Source organism: Salvelinus fontinalis, chromosome 5 (assembly GCF_029448725.1).
Source record: "Salvelinus fontinalis isolate EN_2023a chromosome 5, ASM2944872v1, whole genome shotgun sequence".
Taxonomy (NCBI): Eukaryota; Metazoa; Chordata; class Actinopteri; order Salmoniformes; family Salmonidae; genus Salvelinus; species Salvelinus fontinalis.
Window position 1 is genome coordinate 60,933,798 of NC_074669.1, and position 19,378 is coordinate 60,953,175.

The 19,378-nt window shown below is 46.2% G+C and overlaps 1 protein-coding gene across 1 annotated transcript in view; it reads left to right on the forward strand.

Annotated features, from left to right (window-relative positions):
* Positions 1 to 10,022, forward strand: part of LOC129855969 (zeta-sarcoglycan-like) — a 56,560-nt gene extending 46,538 nt beyond the window's left edge. Inside the window, exon 5 of the mRNA XM_055924087.1 lies at positions 8,382 to 10,022. Within this exon, the coding sequence (XP_055780062.1) occupies positions 8,382 to 8,585 (204 nt within the window). The 3' untranslated portion in view covers positions 8,586 to 10,022. The remainder of the gene's footprint in view (positions 1 to 8,381) is intronic.
* Positions 10,023 to 19,378: the final 9,356 nt, after the last annotated feature.

Sequence of the window (19,378 nt, forward strand, 5' to 3'; positions counted from 1 at the left end):
TGCACCTGTGGAACGGTCGTTAAGACACCTACAGACGGTAGGCAATTAAGGTCACAGTTATGGAATCTTAGGACACTAAAGAAACCTTTCTACTGACTCTGAAAAACACCAAAAGAAAAATGCCCAGTGTCCCTGCTCATCTGCGTGAACGTGCCTTAGGCATGCTGCAAGGAGGTATGAGAACTGAAGATGTGGCCAGAGCAATAAATTACAATGTCCGTACTGTGAGACGCCTAAAACAGTGCTACAGGGAGACAGGATGGACAGCTGATCGTCCTAGCAATGGCAGACCACGTGTAACAACACCTGCACAGGATCGGTACATCCGAACATCACACATGCGGGAAAGGTACAGGATGGCAACAACAACCGCCCGAGCTTCACCAGGAACGCACAATCCCTCCATCAGTGCTCAGACTGTCCGCAATAGGCTGAGAGAGGCTAGACTGAGGTCCTCACCAGACATCACCGGCAACAATGTTGCCTATGGGCACAAACCCACCGTCGCTGGACCAGATAGGACTGGCAAAAAGTGCTCTTCACTGATGAGTCGCGGTTTTGTCTCACTGGGGGTGATGGTCGGATTCGTGTTTATCGCCGAAGGAATGAGCGTTACACCACCCTCTGGAGAGCCTTGCGTTTGAGGACGGTGCAGTTGCTGTACCAGGCGGTGATACAGCCTGACACGATGCTCTCAATTGTGCACCTGTAAAAGTTTGTGGGGGTTTTCGGTGACAAGCCACTGTTGCGCCTTCTTCACCACACTGTCTTTGTGCGTGGACCATTTCAGTTTGTCGGTGATATGTACACTGAGGAACTTAAAACTTTCCACCTTCTCCACTGCTGTCCCATCGATGTGGATGGGGGGTGCTCCCTTTCCTGTTTCCTGATGTCCACAATCATCTCTTTTGTTTTGCTCACATTGAATGAGAGGTTATTTTACTGACACCACACTCCAAGAGCCCTCACCTCCCTGTAGGCTGTCTCGTTGTTGTTGGTAATCAAGCCTACCGCTGTAGTGCACATCTGCAAACTTGATGATTGAGTTGGAGGCGTGCATGGCCACGCGGTCGTGGGTGAACAGGGAGTACAGGAGGGGGCTGAGAACGCACCCTTGTGGAACCCCAGTGTTTTCGGATCAGCGGAGTGGAGATGTTGTTTCTTACCTTCACCACCGGGGGGCGTCCTGTCAGGAAGTCCAGGACCCAGCTGCACAGGGCGGGGTCGACACCCAGGATCTGAAGCTTAATGGTGAGTTTGGAGGGTACTATGGTGTTGAATGCTGAGCTGTAGTCAATGAACAGCATTCTTACAAAGGTATTCCTCTTGTTCAGATGGGATAGGGCAGTGTGCAGTGTGATGGCGATTGTATCGTCTGTGGACCTATTGTGATGGTAAGAAAATTGGAGTGTCTAGAATAGCAGGTAGGGTGGAGGTGATATGATCCTTGACTAGGGCTCGGCGATATGGGCAAAATATTATTAAAAAATTGGATGGTGTGACGGTATTTGACAGTGTTTATAGTTTTTGAATAATTTAAGTTTTACATTTGCTTTGAGTAGTGAGTGTTCCTAGGGTGGTAACACATACATTCTAAGTGATTTCATTGAGTATTTTTCCATTCTGATTGTGTAATGGCAGTCCTCCTCCTCTTCATCTGAAGAGGAGGAGTATTGAGGGAACCAAGGCGCAGCGTAGTGAAATGACATATTTTATTAACGAAAACACGAACTTGACTAAACTAACAAAACAACAAAACGGTGTAGACAGACCTAGACGACGAACTACATAAAACAAGAAGAACGCACGAATAGGAAACATAGGCTACACAAACCGAACAAACCGTAAACAGTCCCGCGTGGTGTACAGACACAGACACGGAAGACAATCACCCACAACGAACACTGTGACAACGCCTACCTAAATATGACTCTTAATTAGAGGAACGCCAAACACCTGCCTCTAATTAAGAGCCATACCAGGCAACCCAAAACCAACACAGAAACAGAAAACATAGAATGCCCACCCAACCTCACGTCCTGACCAACTAACACACATAACAAACTAACAGAACTAGGTCAGGAACGTGACATAACCCCCCCCATAAGGTGCGAACTCCGGGCGCACCAGCACAAAGTCTAGGGGAGGGTCTGGGTGGGCATCTGACCACGGTGGTGGCTCAGGCTCCGGGCGAGGTCCCCACCCCACCATAGTCAATCCCAGCCTCCATCTACCCCTAAAAATGTCCACCCATATCTTACCCCCACAAAATCCTCTTAGTAACATCCATGACAGGGACAGCACCGGGACAGAGGGATAAATCAAGACAGAGGGATAGCACCAGACAGAGGGATAGATCAGAATATAGAGGTAGCTCAAGATAGAGAGGGAGATCAGGATAGAGGGGCAACTCCGGACTGAAGGGCAGCTCCGGACAGAGAGACAGCTCTGGACTGAGGGGCACTTCTGGGTATATAGCCGTTTCTGGCTGAAGGGCAGCTCATGGCTGACTGACGAATCTGGACGCTCATGGCAGGCTGACGGCTCTCGACACTCATGGCTGGCTGACGGCTCTCGACGCTCATGGCTGGCTGACGGCTCTCGACGCTCATGGCTGGCTGACGGCTCTCGACGCTCATGGCAGGCTGACGGCTCTCGACGCTCATGGCAGGCTGACGGCTCTCGACGCTCATGGCAGGCTGACGGCTCTCAACGCTCATGGCAGGCTGACGGCTATCGACGCTCATGGCAGGCTGACGGCTCTCGACGCTCATGGCAGGCTGACGGCTCTCGACGCTCATGGCAGGCTGACGGCTCTGGACGCTCATGGCTCTCTGAAGGCTCTGGACGCTCATGGCTCTCTGACGTTTCTGGCTGCTCATGGCTCGCTGGCGGCTCTGGCAGATCCTGTCTGGTTGGCGGCTCTGGCAGATCCTGTCTGGTTGGCGGATCTGGCAGATCCTGTCTGGTTGGCGGCTCTGGCAGATCCTGTCTGGTTGGCGGCTCTGGCAGATCCTGTCTGACGGACGGCTCTAGCGGCTCCTGTCTGGCCGGCGGCTCTAGCGGCTCCTGTCTGGCGGACGGCTCTGTAGGCTCATGGCAGATGGGCGGCTTTGCAGGCTCATGGCAGACGGGCGGCTTTGCAGGCTCATGGCAGACGGATGGCTCAGACGGCGCTGGGGAGACGGATGGCTCAGATGGCGCTGGGGAGACGGATGGCTCAGATGGCGCTAGGGAGATGGATGGCTCAGATGGCGCTGGGGAGACGGATGGCTCTGGCCGGATAAGGCGCACTGTAGACCTGGTGCGTGGTGCCGGAACTGGAGGCACCGGGCTAAGGACACGCACCTTCATACTAGTGCGGGGAGCAGGGACAGGGCACACTGGACTCTCAAAGCCCACTCTATACCTGGTGCGTGGTACCGGCACTGGTGACACCGGGCTGAGGGCAAGCACATCAGGATTAGTAGGGGGAGAAGAAACAGTGTGTACAGGGGTCTGGAGACGCAAAGGAGGCTTAGTGCGTGGTGCCGGAACTGGAGGCACCGAACTGGATACACGCACTACAGGGAGAGTGCGTGGAGGAGGAACAGGGCTCAGGAGACGCACTGGTAGCCTAGTGCGTAGTGTAGGCACTGTAGGTACTAGGCTGGGGCGGGGAGGTGGCGCCGGAAATACCGGACCGTGGAGGCATACTGGCTCTCTTGAGCATTGAGCCTGCCCAACCTTACCTGGTTGAATGCTCCCGGTCGCCCGACCAGTGCGGGGAGGTGGAATAACCCGCACCGGCCTATGTAGGCGAACCGGGGAAACCATGCGTAAGGCAGGTGCCATGTATGCCGGCCCGAGGAGACGCACTGGAGACCAGACGCGTTGAGCCGGCCTCATGACACCTGGCTCAATACCCAATCTAGCCCTACCAGTGCGGGGAGGTGGAATAACCCGCACTGGGCTATGCACTCGTACAGGAGACACCGTGCGCTCTACTGCGTAACACGGCGCCTGCCCGTACTCCCGCTCTCCACGGTAAGCCTGGGAAGTGGGCGCAGGTCTCCTACCTGCCCTTGGCCCACTACCTCTTAGCCACCCCCAAGAAATTTTTGGGTGTTACTCATGGGCTTTTTGGGCTTCCGTGCAAGACGCGTCCCCTCATAACTCCGGTTCCCTTCTCCCGTTGCCTCTGCTCTCCTCAGTGCCTCCAGCTGTTCCCATGGGAGGCGATCCCTACCAGCCAGGATCTCCTCCCATGTGTAGCAACCTTTCCCGTCCAATACATCGTCCCAAGTCCATTCCTCCTTCTTTCTCTGTCCCTTACTCCGTTTACTCCGCTGCTTGGTTCTGGAGATTTGGTGGGTGATTCTGTAACGGCAGTCCTCCTCCTCTTCATCTGAAGAGGAGGAGTATTGAGGGAACCAAGGCGCAGCGTAGTGAAATGACATATTTTATTAACGAAAACACGAACTTGACTAAACTAACAAAACAACAAAACGGTGTAGACAGACCTAGACGACGAACTACATAAAACAAGAAGAACGCAGGAATAGGAAACATACGCTACACAAACCGAACAAACCGTAAACAGTCCCGCGTGGTGTACAGACACAGACACGGAAGACAATCACCCACAACGAACACTGTGACAACGCCTACCTAAATATGACTCTTAATTAGAGGAACGCCAAACACCTGCCTCTAATTAAGAGCCATACCAGGCAACCCAAAACCAACACAGAAACAGAAAACATAGAACGCCCACCCAACCTCACGTCCTGACCAACTAAAACACATAACAAACTAACAGAACTAGGTCAGGAACGTGACAGATTGTTTATACTGTTCAAATCAACTTTTATAATTTCTGCATTTCCTTCAATCAATTGCAGTGGTGGAAAAAGTACCCAATTGTAATACTTGAGTAAAAGTAAAGATACCTTAATAGAAAATTACTTAAGTAAAAGTGAAAGTCACCCAGTAAAATACTACTTGAGTAAAAGTCTAAAAGTATTTGGTTTTAAATATACTTAAGTATCAACACTAAATGTAATTGCTAAAATATACTTAAGTATCTAAATTAAAAGTATAAATAATTTCAAATTCCTTACATTAAGCAAACCAGATGGCACCATTTAAAAAAAAATACAAAAAAAAATCCGGATAGCCAGGGGCACACTCCAACACTCAGACATCATTTACAAACAAAACATATGTTTTTAGTGAGTCCTCCAGATCAGAGGCACTAGATGACCAGGGATGTTCTCTTGACAAGTGTGTGAGTTTGACAATTTTCCTGTCCTGCTAAGCATTCAAAATGTAACTAGTACTTTTAGGTGTCAGGAAAATGTATGGAGTAAAAAGTACAGTATTTTCTTTAGGAATGTAGTTTCTAATGATTTGAAGCGAAGCTGCCATCTCTATCGGCGCCATCTTTTATTGGCCTTTATGAAATCCATAAACATATTTAGTTATTATTATTATATGAAGTCGGCCTCCGACTGCAAGGCACTACAGAGGGTAGAGCGTACGGCCCAGTACATCACTGGGGCCAAGCTTCCTGTCATCCAGGACCTCTATACCAGGAAGGCCCTAAAAATTGTAAAATACTCCAGCCACCCAAGTCATAGACTGTTCTCTTCACTACTGCACGTCAAGCGGTACCGGAGCGCCAAGTCTAGGTCCAAAAGGCTTCCTAATAGCTTCTACCCCCAAGCCATAAGCCTCCTGAACAGCTGATCAAATGTCTACCCAGATTATTTTTGCATTGCCCCCCCTCCCTTGTTATGCTGCTACTCTCTGTTTATTATCTATGCATAGTCACTTTAACTCTACCTACATGTACATATTACCTCAACTACCTAGACTAACCTGTACCCCCGCACATTGACTCTGTACCTGTACCCCCTGTATATAGCCTCGCTACTGCTATTTTACTGCTGTTCTTAATTATTTATTCTTATTTTTTACTTAACACTTATGTTGGTTAAGGGCTTGCAAGTAAGCATTTCACTGTTTCACTGTTGTATTCGGTGCATGTGACAAATCAAATTTGATTTGATAATCAAGCACTAAAATTAGATTTGATAATCAAGGACCATTAGTTGACTGCTTGTGAATAGTGTGTTAGTGCAGGGTTAAAACAAATATGTGCGACAGCGGGTGGTGCCCAGTGAGAGGGGTGGGGAACTATAGTTTGATATGTACACAACTGTTGTAGAGCGTGTTTACCAGTGTTACACTACGGTAGCTCACCACTGCTCAACCTAGGGCCCTGTGTAATGCACAGGCATGTGATGTGCCTGGATTGAAACATTTATTTAAAGCCTTTTCATCAAACTGTCCCCTTTTTCTTTTTCTGTCATATGGTCCAGCATCATCGCTTTCATTTTTGGTCAAATTCTCATTTCTGGATAAAGCTTAAAATACAGGATAAAATCTTGCAATGTCACATGATTGCGCAAAACACAGGGCCCTATTCCATGTTGCTTTGTGGTCTGGTCTGGTGTTTTTCGACGCAACCCTCAGGGACCACCCGTCATTTCACACATTAGATGGATTTCAACACTGGCACACCTGATTCAGCTAATGAAGGGCTTGATTATTAGTTGACGGGACTAGTTGAATCGGACGTGCCAGTGTCGAAGGACTGGAGGACTGGTTTGAGAAACACGCCCCTAAGGTACATTATCAGCTATTTAGCATCTTGTCTGTAGGATGCTGCTACCTGCCAGACCCCTGTAACGCTGTGCCTAACATGGTAGCATAAATCCTGTGAAGTCGGCTAGCAGCCATGGCAGACCAGGCCACACCTGTGGAGTTAGCTAGCTAGCGAGCAGATCAGGTCAGACCTGTGGAGTTAGCTTACGGCCATGGCAGATCAGGCCAGACCTGTGGAGTTAGCTAGCTAGCGAGCAGATCAGGTCAGACCTGTGGAGTTAGCTAACGGCCATGGCAGATCAGGCCAGACCTGTGGAGTTAGCTAGCTAGCGAGCAGATCAGGTCAGACCTGTGGAGTTAGCTAACGGCCTTGGCAGAACAGGCCAGACCTGTGGACTATGCACTATTGGTGGTGCTCCAGGTAATCAAAGGAAAGATGATAAAGATGGCGGCGGCTGTCATCTCTGATCCATCATCATGCTGGGGAGAGGAGGAGGAGGGAGGGAGCCAGGGAGGGAGGGAGTCGGGGAGGGGGGAGGGAGGGAGTCAGGGGGGGAGGGAGGAGTGTGTCTGGGCTTTTGTTTGTGTTTACGCTGTTGAAGATATGCCCTGTCAGCTTGCGGAGACGCCATTACTTACACTAATTGGTTCGCTACCGCCGGCTTATATCTGACTACCGGCGTTCTCTTTCCTGGTTCCTACACTTTCTCTCTCTCTCTCTTTATTTCTCTCTCTCTCTCTCTGCAATGTCACTCTCTCCATTTAGTATATTTCTCTTTTCTCCTTCATCATGAAAATGGGGTACATGAATGATGGTGGGTAAATGCCGGGAAAGATTACCGGGTAGCGAGCTACTTAAGGCTGTCAAGGAGTGCTCTTGTTACTTTATACTTAGATAAATACATATATAAATAAATAAATGTATAAACGAATAAATATCCGTCAATAAATAAGAGGGGATCTAATGAGTTCTAAGTTGATCGCTGCCTGTTTCAATCACGATACCAGGAGCACTCAGCTTTTGAAATACAAATCTCTCTCTATCCCTCTCTCTTCCCCTCTCTCTCTCTCCATCTCTCTCCATCTCTCTCTCTCTTTCTCCTTATATTTGTCTCGCTCCTTCTCACTCTCGCCCCTCCATTGCGTCGTTAGCGGTGTGTATGACACTTCATAAACGATACACACTCCTAGTGAAGGCTCTTCTAATGGAGTGTATGGTGCTCATTACTCGGGGAGAGGAGATGCTACTGACTGACTGCTGCTGGTTCTTCTGCACAGGTGTTGTCTCTTGACAGATGAGGAGGCCATGGTCGCATAAGGGTGTTGAAATCAGAAATAGAATCCATAGAAACCTCTAACCCTCACAATTTGACTGGTAAACTCATGGGTACTCTCGCAATGGCTGCCTGGTATGTGATCATTTCCATGGTAATTCCATTCTGTTTCTATGGTTTAACTGGACAGGAAGTGTCCCTCTGTCCGCTGGCGGCCAATTTAGAGACACTGTATTTTACGAGTGTCACGACATGGAGAGCTAGATAGTGCAGGAGTGAGGAACCATTAAGACACTAGAATTACCTTGCTATAGCGATTGAGCACTTTGAAAAAGAGCTCTGTCTGTCTGTCTGTCTGTCTGTCTGTCTGTCTGTATTCACTTCCTTCTGTTTTATATCTTATTGTCTTTTTCTCCCTCTTTATCTCTCCTTCTTTCTTTTTCTCTCACTCTCCAGATCTTTTTAGATTCCACCACAATTCGGCTGGGGAACATTCCTCACGGGACAGCGGCGGACCCGCTGCACGGGGCGCCGGGCACCACGTACCCCAAACAGACTGTGTACGAGCTGTGCGTGTGCCCAAGCGGCAAGCTCTACCTGTCCCCGGCTGAGAAGGGCTCCACCTGCCAGACGACCAGCAACGTGTGTCTGTGGAGCTGAGAGAGGGGGGGCAGCGGACCGCTGAACACCAGAAAGGCCTTCCCCTCGTTAGGATCCCAGTCCAGGATACCAGGAGCCCAACAGACCCTGATCCCCATCCATACTGATCCCCATCCATACTAAACCCCATCCATCGATAGATCTACTTTCTTTGACAGACATTCTTCATTTATTTTCTTTCTCTGTGGTGTTCACTCTCTCTTTCTGTCTCTTTCTCATCTCCCTCTCTCTTTCTGTCTCTCTCTCCTCTCTTTCTCTTTCTGTCTCTTTCTCATCTCTCTCTCTCTTTCTGTCTCTCTCTCCTCTCTCCTCTCTTTCTGTCTCTCTCTCCTCTCTTTCTCTTTCTGTCTCTTTCTCATCTCCCTCTCTCTTTCTGTCTCTCTCTCCTCTCTTTCTCTTTCTGTCTCTTTCTCATCTCTCTCTCTCTTTCTGTCTCTCTCTCTCCTCTCTTTCTGTCTCTTTCTCATCTCCCTCTTTCTTTCTGTCTCTTTCTCATCTCCCTCTCTCTTTCTGTCTCATCTCCCTCTCTCTTTCTGTCTCTCTCTCATCTCCCTCTCTCTTTCTGTCTCTCTCCTCTCTTTCTGTCTCTTTCTCATCTCCCTCTCTCTTTCTGTCTCTCTCCTCTCTTTCTGTCTCTTTCTCATCTTCCTCTCTCTTTCTGTCTCTTTCTCATCTCCCTCTCTCGTTCTGTCTCTTTCTCATCTCTTTCTGTCTCTTTCTCATCTCCCTCTCTCTTTCTGTCTCTTTCTCATCTCCCTCTCTCGTTCTGTCTCTTTCTCATCTCTTTCTGTCTCTTTCTCATCTCCCTCTCTCTTTCTGTCTCTTTCTCATCTCCATCTCTCTTTCTTTTTTCTCGTCTTCCTTCTTTCTTTGTATTACTCTTCCTTTCCGTCAGTTGTTATTTCTTTCTCTAACCCTCTCTGTCGTTCTCTCTCCTGCTCTCTTTCTCCTCCCTTCATCATCTCTCTCTCACAGTCCTCCCAAACAAAGAAGAAAAATCAGGAATCCCTTGAAAAATGAGGCTTGGGGATAAAGCCCCTTCTTCCAAAATTTTGATGGAACAAAAAAACGATATAAAGTGACAATTTGTTTCCTCTGTTTTTTTCTATTTTTCTATCGTTCTCAGATGGAGAGTGTTGCGCCAGCGCCGGGTCGAACTTGAACCGAGAGATTTGCGTGGACTGATTTGTTTTTCTAAGAAAGCGATACACAGGTGCCTTTGCTATTGTTGGTAAAGCACATCACCTCCAACGTTCTCATCCTCTTCAGTGGATCATCGTTAACTCACTGGAAAACTGGCTTTGGCTTATGCCTTGTCCAAATCTCTACACAGACTTCAAGTACACTTCTTTTTTCCCCTCTGATGTTTTCTTGATAAAAAAAGCACAAAATTATGCCATGTATATAACAATACCAATAAAATGAAAAATAAAACAATATTGTTTTATAAACACATCCTGAATCTGAGAATGCTCCAGGGTTGACTTTCTACTTTTTAATTTGAAGTGCTATGGTCATGTGTACGTAATACATTTTGAGGTTGTGGCCAATTTCCCTGCTCTGAAATCATGGTCTAATGTAACATAAAGTAATATTACCATAAAGTGCAGTATTTCTCCTTTGTCTATCAGAGCTGAATCACTAATCACTATCACTTATTTTACTAGGTAAGTTAACAGAACACATTCTCATTCACATCAACAACGTGGGGAATTGTTGCAGGGGAGAGGAGGGAGGATGAATGAGCCAATTGTAAACTCGGGATGATTAGGTGGCCATGATAGTATGAGGGCCAGATTGGGAATTTAGGGACCCCTACTCTACGATAAGTGCCATGGGATTTAATGACCACAGAGAGTCAGGACACCCGTTTAACGTCCCGTCCAAAAGATGGCACCTTATGTAAAGCAATGTCCCCTTCACTGCCCTGGGGTAGCATCATCATGGGAAGTATTCGACCGCAATTTTTTTTATTTTAGGCTTTTAATTCTATTGAACAATACAGACTTATCATATAAGATTGGTATACCCAATCTGATGTTTATTTGATTAGGATGTTATACTCATTTTACCCTCACAAGACTCCAGTATGTCCCACTTCTGTCACAGCAAGATGACCTCATACAGCCTTCATCCAATCACTTGTGGTTTGTTTGAATCCCGTTCCCAGTCTCTTTTGAGTCTTGGTCAAAAGTAAGGAAACTGGGGAGAGTTTAAAGTTATGATATTTAACTATCCAACCACATACACATACAACTACAAACAATATGGACACTATATGTTTTCTAAGCATTAAGTGGATACATTGATTTAAGAAAAGAAAAAGATATTTATTCACATGTATGTAAATACACAACCACGTGTTTTAATAATGATTTAAAGATATATATAAATATATATATTTTCTTAGATTTTATGCAATGTGTTTGTAAGATTGTTGTAAAATGGCAATATTATCCAATGACAAAATCTGTTTTGAGTTTTATTTCCTGTTGTACGCCAGCTGTGTTCCTGCTTTCTGTGCATCCATACAAAACGGTTGAAGATCTAGACATAGAAACTTACAAGGTGACTCCACATAACATGACTTTGGGCCATAGCCTTTGGTCGATTAATCAAGTAGTATTATGAGAATAGCGGTGGACATCGTTAAATGTCTTTATTTGGGAGAAGCAGTGTAACCGTTCTGCCATTGGTTTGTTCCCCACGGTAGTTACATATACTGCACCGTAGATGACATGAAACGGTTAACAGTGAGTAGTCATTTTAAGAGACTTCAATCTCAACAATGCCACCAGGCCAGGGCCTAACATGCATTTAAAACCAGAGTGAAACAACGTGGGTCAGTTTCATTGTCAGTTAGACACTCGCTCCACTTTGCTTTTATAGCCGCCAATGTTCTCCACTTGATCATATCAAATGTCATGTTTTCATTGTCTTTTTCAGTGTCACATTATGTGAACAATGTCATGTTATTGAACGGGAAAATGACAAGGAAGCCCATCCTCTGTTCTTCTCCCTCTTTTTCTTTCCCTTTTTCCTCGCCATCTTTCTAACTCTCCCTCTTTCTTTCTTCCCAAACTGGATCCTGGCCCCCCAGGGGCATGTTTTGGTTTCTGCCCTAGCACTACACAGCTGATTCAAATAACCTACTCATCATCAAGCTTTGATGATTTGAATCAGCTGTGTAGTGCTTAGGCAAAAACCAAAACATGCACCCAGAAGGAGCCCCAGGACCGAGTTTGGGAACCTCTGTTGTAGGATTTGTCTTGGGACATGGGATAGTCATGTCCACAGAACCTATTTTGATTCATACACACACTCATATTGGTACACACATGTGTAGCCTCAGACATATCATGTTATGTCACATGCATGATTGTGGACTAACAAAACATCTTATCTCTTCCAACACACATCTGCTCTCGCTCTCTCTCTTTCTCTCTCTCTTTCACTCTTTCTCTCTAAGATGACAGTGGCAGGATGATGAATCCGGATTTGCATCACAGCCTCGCTGCTCCCAGGCCAGCGGTTCAGAGATAGAGTAGAGGAGACAGAATAATGTTCTGTCATTTCCTCTTAACGCTCAAATCAAATGTTATTTGCCACATGCTTTGTAAACAACAGGTTTAGACTAACAGTGAAATGCTTAAGGGCCCCTTTCAACAATGGAGAGAGAAAAATAGAGAAATAACACAAGGAATAAATACACAATGAGAAACGATAACTTGGCTATATACACGGGGTACTGCGTTGATGTGCAGTGGTACGAAGTAACTGAGGTAGATGTGTAAATATGTGTAAGGGTCAAGTAACAAGGCAACTTGAAGAATAATAAACAGTAGCAGCAGTGAATGAGTCAAAAGAGTTAGTACACAAAGGGTCAATGGAGATAGTTAAATAGTTAACCAATAACTTCCCGGATTAAGTATTTTTTCAGTCTTATGGCTTGGGGGTAGAAGCTGTTAAGGGTCCTGTTGGTTCCAGACTTGCTGCATCGGTATGGCTTGCCATGCGGTAGTAGAAAGGACAGTCTATGACTTGGGTGGCTGGAGTGTTTTAACAATTTTTAGGGCCTTCCTCTGACACCACCTGGTATAGAGGTCATGGATGACAAGGAGCTCTGGCTCAGTGATGTACAGGACCGTACGCACTACCCTCTGTAGCGCCTTGCGGTCGGATGCCAAGCATGTGCCGTACCAAGTGGTGATGCAGTCAAGACGCTGTAGAACTTTTTGAGGATCTGGGAGACCATGCCAAAATTGTTTCAGCTTCCTGAGAGGGAAGAGGCATTGTCGTGCTTTCTTCAAAAGGACACCAAGGAACGTGAAGCTCTCGACCCGCTGTCGGCCTCCGTTTCCTGTAGTCCACGATCAGCACCTTTTTCTTGCTGACTGTTGTGGATATTATAAAATAAGGATTTGCTGGAGACCAAGTCAAACTAAGATTATTTATTTCTGAGCTCAGAGGGAACAGTTACACAGCACAGTGAAGACAGTCTGAATTCCGAAGCATTGGGTGATAAGCACATATCTTTATAGTTTCCTGTTCTTGGGCGGGACTTCATCTATACAAAGACGCAGGTGCAAGCTGGTTTGCAACACATGATGATACTCCCAAGAACAGGATATTATAATTGGACCATTTCACACAGTATTACAAGGTCAAACACATACTCATTTATGTGTTACTTTTATTTTTTACTTATCTATTTTTAACTTAACACTTATTTTTCTTAAAACTGCATTGTTGGTTAAGGGTTTGTAAGTAAGCATTTCACTGTAAGGTCTACAATACAATTTGATTTGATTTGATTAATGTGGACACATACAATTAACGTTTCCCATTACAAACTTTTTACAGAGGTGGCTATCTAACACTCCCAATTCCACAAACAGTGAATCTCACACACCAAGAGAACGATTCAGGAATAACATCAATAACAACAGTATCAGGAACAATTAAAACCAGGCGTTCGTCTGCAGCTCAGTTCACGCATTTTTGGAGTTGTAGTATTTGCATAGCTCTCAGTGATTGGTCTTATAAACAGTTTAGGGGATAGACATTGGCCTTATAAACAGTGTAGGGAACAATTGATGAATGAAACATCTTGAAAGTTTTACAGTCAGTAAGTCTTATTGCCATCAGGGGGAAAACCCCTGATACCGATTTAGGTGTCAGTCCACAAACACGATGTCATTGTCCATTGGTTTGAGGCACCTTGTTATGGATAAAATACATCAATTCATCAAAGTAGATTGGGGGAGGGTCATGGGGCTGGTGAATTGTCAGAATGTTCATTGCCACTCAATCCTACCCTCCCACGTTTGACACCAATATGTCCTGTTGAACAGAGCAGCAGTCCAGTCCCAGGATGAAAAGTGTGAATTGCTGCCATCACCTCAGATCTGATCGTCCTCAGGGTTGCCCACCTTCCGGCAGTGGGATCCTTGGATCCAGTTGTACCTTTCAGCGATCTTGACCGCAGTCGGAGTGGTCAGCAGCACTTGGTATGGTCCCCTCCAGCGAGGTTGGTGCCAGTGCTTTCGTCTGAGATCCTTCACCACGATCAGTCGCCAGGGGAGATCTTATGCAGCTGTCCTCCCTTTGGCTCGGACAGGGCAGCTCTTAAGTTCTATCATATACTTTACCATCTGTTCGTCCACACTGGTCAAGGTGCTTGATCGGCCTTCCTGTAAGTATTTCATGGAGCGACAGTCCAGTAGAACAATGGGCTCTACCCATGGGAGAGGAGTCTCCTCCACAATTTTCCTCAGCCTTTGCTCAGCCATAACTTTACATAGCTTCGTTTTCACGGTTTGGTTGATGCATTCTACTGCGCCCCGACTAGCCGGATGATATGAACAGTGAGACACTCAGATAAACTCTTTATTACATTATTTTCAAAATGTGAGCCATTGTCGCTTGAGAGTTTTGTCGGAATCCCCCAACTGGGAACAAGTTCTCTCATTAGGGCCTTAGCTACTGTAGATGATGATGCATGCCTGCATGGAAAACATTCTATCCATTTAGAAAACATGTCCACTATTACCAGACAATACTCATCAAGTGACTGAAAGGCATCTCAGGTGTGGGGTGAGCTGAAATGGGTGTAGCTCTTCCAACATTATGGGCTGCACACATTGTCACGACTTCCGCCGAAGTCGGTCCCTCTCCTTGTTCGTTCGGCGGTCGACGTCACCGGCCTTCTAGCCATCTCCGATCCACTTTTCATTTTCCATTTGTTTTGTCCTTGTCATACACACCTGGTTTCAATCCCCCAATTACTTGTTCATTATTTAACCCTCTGTTCCCCCATGTTTGTTTGTGAGTGATTGTTTATTGTATTGTGGTCCGTTATTGTGGCCTTGGATTTATTTGACGTGCATTATGATTATTGTTGAGTAAAATTGCGTACCTTATTCATATCTGCTGTCCTGCACCTGACTCATCTACACCAGCTACACACAGACGTATTACACAGATAGATTTTAAATCACAGTGTTGTTTATTCTCCTAACTGCCCTGTAAAGTTAATGGAAAGAGACCTATTGTGTAAATTTGGAATTAACATTTCTCGCAGTGAGGATGGCCTGGTAGTAACTTCTCCAAGCATTGGTATATAGACCGCGCTGGACTTACAGTACCAGGCCACGATTGGTATTATTCAGGGTATTTTTCAGACCCCTTTGTCCCACTGAAGTAACACTGGAAGGGCCCGACAGGCCTCCCTTTACATGTGACAATTTTGCAAGGTAGGGAAAAGCCACTGGAGGGAGTAAAGGGAGGCCCGTTGGGCCCTTCCAGACACCATCAGAGGGGTCACGCATGTTCGCTGCCAACGTTTCTTTTCCACTCCATCAGCCCCCTGTTGTAGCAGAGAGACATCATTAAAGGAAAGAGAGGTGGCAGGGTTGATGCATGACATCACAAGGAGAGGGGAGGTAGGGGAATCAGCAGGCGCTTTCGCTGCACAGTCTGCAGCAGCATTTCCTAGAGAAACAGCATCGGTGTGTTTGGTATGAGATGCACATTTACAAATAGCAAGTGTGGAGGGCAGGAGTACTGCCTCAAGCAGTTATTTAACCGTGTTATGGTGTGCTATTGAGTTGAGGAAAACACAACGTTCCCACAGTGTTCCAGAAATGTGACCGACACCAAAAGCGTACTGAGAGTCAGTATACACTGTGAGGGACTTTCCCTTTCCCAACACAAAGGCATGTGTGAGAGCAAACAGCTCTGCTGCCTGTGAGGAGAAGTGGGAGGGCAGTCTGGCTGCCTCCTCAACACTGTGGGGTGTACACACAGCAGCTGGATCATAAGATGCAGCTGGATCACCTGATGAAGAGCGTTTCACACGAACATCAACCAAACAGATTAGATCACCGTTAGGAATAGTCACATCTTGGAGATCAGGACATGGTTTACACAAGAGGTCAACCTCCACACTGCAGTCATGTGCATCACCGTCACACTGTGTGGGGTGGAAGGTTGCAGGGTTTAAGACCGTACATCGGTTCAGAGTAACATGCCACATTGTAAGTAACACATTCTGCCTATGTAGCAGCCTTGCGGGGGTGAGATGTGCTGTCCTTGCCTGTGGGATAGGGGAGAAGACATAATGAGGCAAATGTTAAGTTAAGGGTTAAGTTAAGTTAAGGGTTAAGTTAAGTTAAGTTAAGTTAAGGGTTAAGTTAAGTTAAGGGCCGCATAGCTACAATGTCAGCACAGGCCAACACTGCCTCCGTTGCTGCCGCCACAGAGTGGAGACGTTTCCAGTAGAAACCAACAGGTCTCATCTCAACACAGTTTGTGTCAGTACTGTTGACATATACCCCTTATTTTCCAAAACAAACAAATGGAAAGGTTTGGAGTGATCAGGGAACCCCAAAACAAGGTGGCGACGAGAGGGCCTGTTTAAGCCGAATGAACGATTCTTCACCATCTTTAGTCCACTCTATCTGATCTGGCCGTGGGTTTCAAGTGAATGAGATCAGAGAGAGGTTGGACAATTTCAGCATAATCAATTAACCAAACTCTGCAATAGCCTGCCATTCCCAGCAGTGTCAACATATGTTCCTTGGTGCATAGTTTATGAACTTGTAAAATAGCTTTAACCCTGTGTGTAGCCAAGCGTCAACCCTGTCTGTAGCAAAGCTTCTGCCCCCTGATGTGATAACGTGTCCCAAATATTTAACAGTTTGTTGGACAGATGTTCATTTGTTTTTCGAGGCCTGGGGCTGTTATCAGCTGGAAAATGTAGCAGTGCAACAGTATTAATTTGACATAATTCTCTGTCAGGAGAGCGAAGAAGGAGGTCATCAACATACTGAACAAGAGTGCTCTGTTTAAGCGGCACAAATGACAGCAAGTTAGAACTCAATTCATCCGTAAAAATGACAGGGCTCTCAACATAATCTAGTCTTTGAAAGAAAAACACAAACCAATACTGAGAATCAGAGTGCGCAGGAATGATAAAAAAATGCATTAGCCAAATCAACAACTGTAAAGCAATTTGAATCTGGCGGGACAGAAGTAAGGATGGTGACTGGGTTTGGCACTACTGGGGCCATGGCGTACACTGCATCTAAGATATAGTACCATTCTCCATTCACCAGATGCTTTTCTAACCGGTACCAATTGGTGTGTTGCAAGGTGATGACGTACAAGTGACAACAGCCCCCTTGCTCAGCAGAGAGGTCAGGATTTTGCCAATGCTACCTTACGCAAGGGGTATTGTGCCTTGTGGGACCGATATGTGCTTTTAGGAGAGAAGGTCACAGATGTTGCTCCTCTCATCGTCCCTATGTCATATTTATCCTTTGGCCATAAACAGTCCGGAACCTGAGACAACAGTGCGCTGTCAGGGGCGGGCTGGTTAGGTGCAAGGGGAACAGGAACAGGGGCTTCATTGTCTCCTCTGTGCACTGCATTCGTGCTGTTCACATCCTTTCTGTGAGCCCCAGGGGAGAATTCTCTCCCGTCTGGCTGAGCCTCCCTGTCAGTTGTCAACCTCACGCCCTTAACCCATGTACCAAAATCTTTCCATTTGGTATCCTCTCAAATCCCAAAATCGAATCAAATGTTATTGGTCACATGCACATGGTTAGCAGATGTTATTGCGAGTATAGTGAAATGCTTATGCTTCTAGATCCGGCAGTGCAGCAGTATCTAACAGGTAATATTGAACAATTCCACAACACAACCTAATATCTAACAAATTCTCTTTAGAAAGCAACTCTTGCCCAGATTTCATCGACTTTGTTAACTAGGGACTGGACATTAGTGAGTAATATACTCAGGAGAGGTGGGTGGTATGCGTGCATCTGAAGCCTCACTTGAAGACTGAAAAATCCCCTGAAAAATACCAATCGTGGCCTGGTACTGTAAGTCCAATGCAGGGGAGCAGTTACTACCAGGCCTTCCTCAATGTAAGAAATGTTAATTCCTAACTTACACAATAGGTCTCTTTCCATTAACTTTACAGGGCAGTTGGGAGAATAAACAACACTATGATTTAAAATATCACCAAGTTGGACCGAAAGGCGTTTGGTAAGGTTCTCTACCATTGGAATGCCAGATGCCCCAACGAGTCTTTATTACATATTTTGACAATGGAACTTTTAAATTGTTACATTTAGATAAATAGAGATGGTTGCCGCTGAATCGACCAGGAAATACATTTTCACACCACCCACACACACATCTATATTAGGTGAATCTGCACTGTTAGAAGATCAAATTGGGTACTCACCAAAGTGGCATTGTATCTGTCTTTTCCTTCTACCGCCTCCTCATCCTATCTCGAGCCTCCCCCTCTACTCTGCGGATTAGATGCTGTCACATGTGGTGGTGGTGGTTAGTAGGTATCACTTGTGAGTGGCTTCATCATAGCCACTCACATCACCCCTGTTCTGGGGGTATATTATTAAAATGTGGTCAGGCTGTTGACAGTTATAACACCTCCATGGTTCCCCTCTTCCTCCTCCACATCTTCCTCCTCCGCAGCCCCTTCCTCCTCTTGCTTTTCCATCCTACCTTCCTCTTCCTCTGTCTCCCGAGTTCCATCTGTTCCCTCCCTCATAAAACATTAGCTGTTTCTTCCTTCCTGCAGCTTGTTGTCGTTCAATGTGAACGGCATGTGGCCAGACTGTGGTCAAGGGATGAGATTCCCAGCCAATGCAGGTAGTCGTTACTTTCTCTCGTAGTACTGGGAGGAGAACTTGTATCAGGATGCCCTTCGTTGAGTGGTGGTCAGGAGTTGGTTGGTATTGGTAGGAGTTGGTATTCTACTCTGGAACTCAGTGTGTGTGGTGGTCAGAGGAGTTGGTATTCTACTCTGGAACTCAGTGTGTGTGGTGGTCAGAGGAGTTGGTATTCTACTCTGGAACTCAGTGTGTGTGGTGGTCAGAGGAGTTGGTATTCTACTCTGGAACTCAGTGTGTGTGGTGGTCAGAGGAGTTGGTATTCTACTCTGGAACTCAGTGTGTGTGGTGGTCAGAGGAGTTGGTATTCTACTCTGGAACTCAGTGTGTGTGGTGGTCAGAGGAGTTGGTATTCTACTCTGGAACTCAGTGTGTGTGGTGGTCAGAGGAGTTGGTATTCTACTCTGGAACTCAGTGTGTGTGGTGGTCAGAGGAGTTGGTATTCTACTCTGGAACTCAGTGTGTGTGGTGGTCAAAGGAGTTGGTATTCTACTCTGGAACTCAGTGTGTGTGGTGGTCAGAGGAGTTGGTATTCTACTCTGGAACTCAGTGTGTGTGGTGGTCAGAGGAGTTGGTATTCTACTCTGG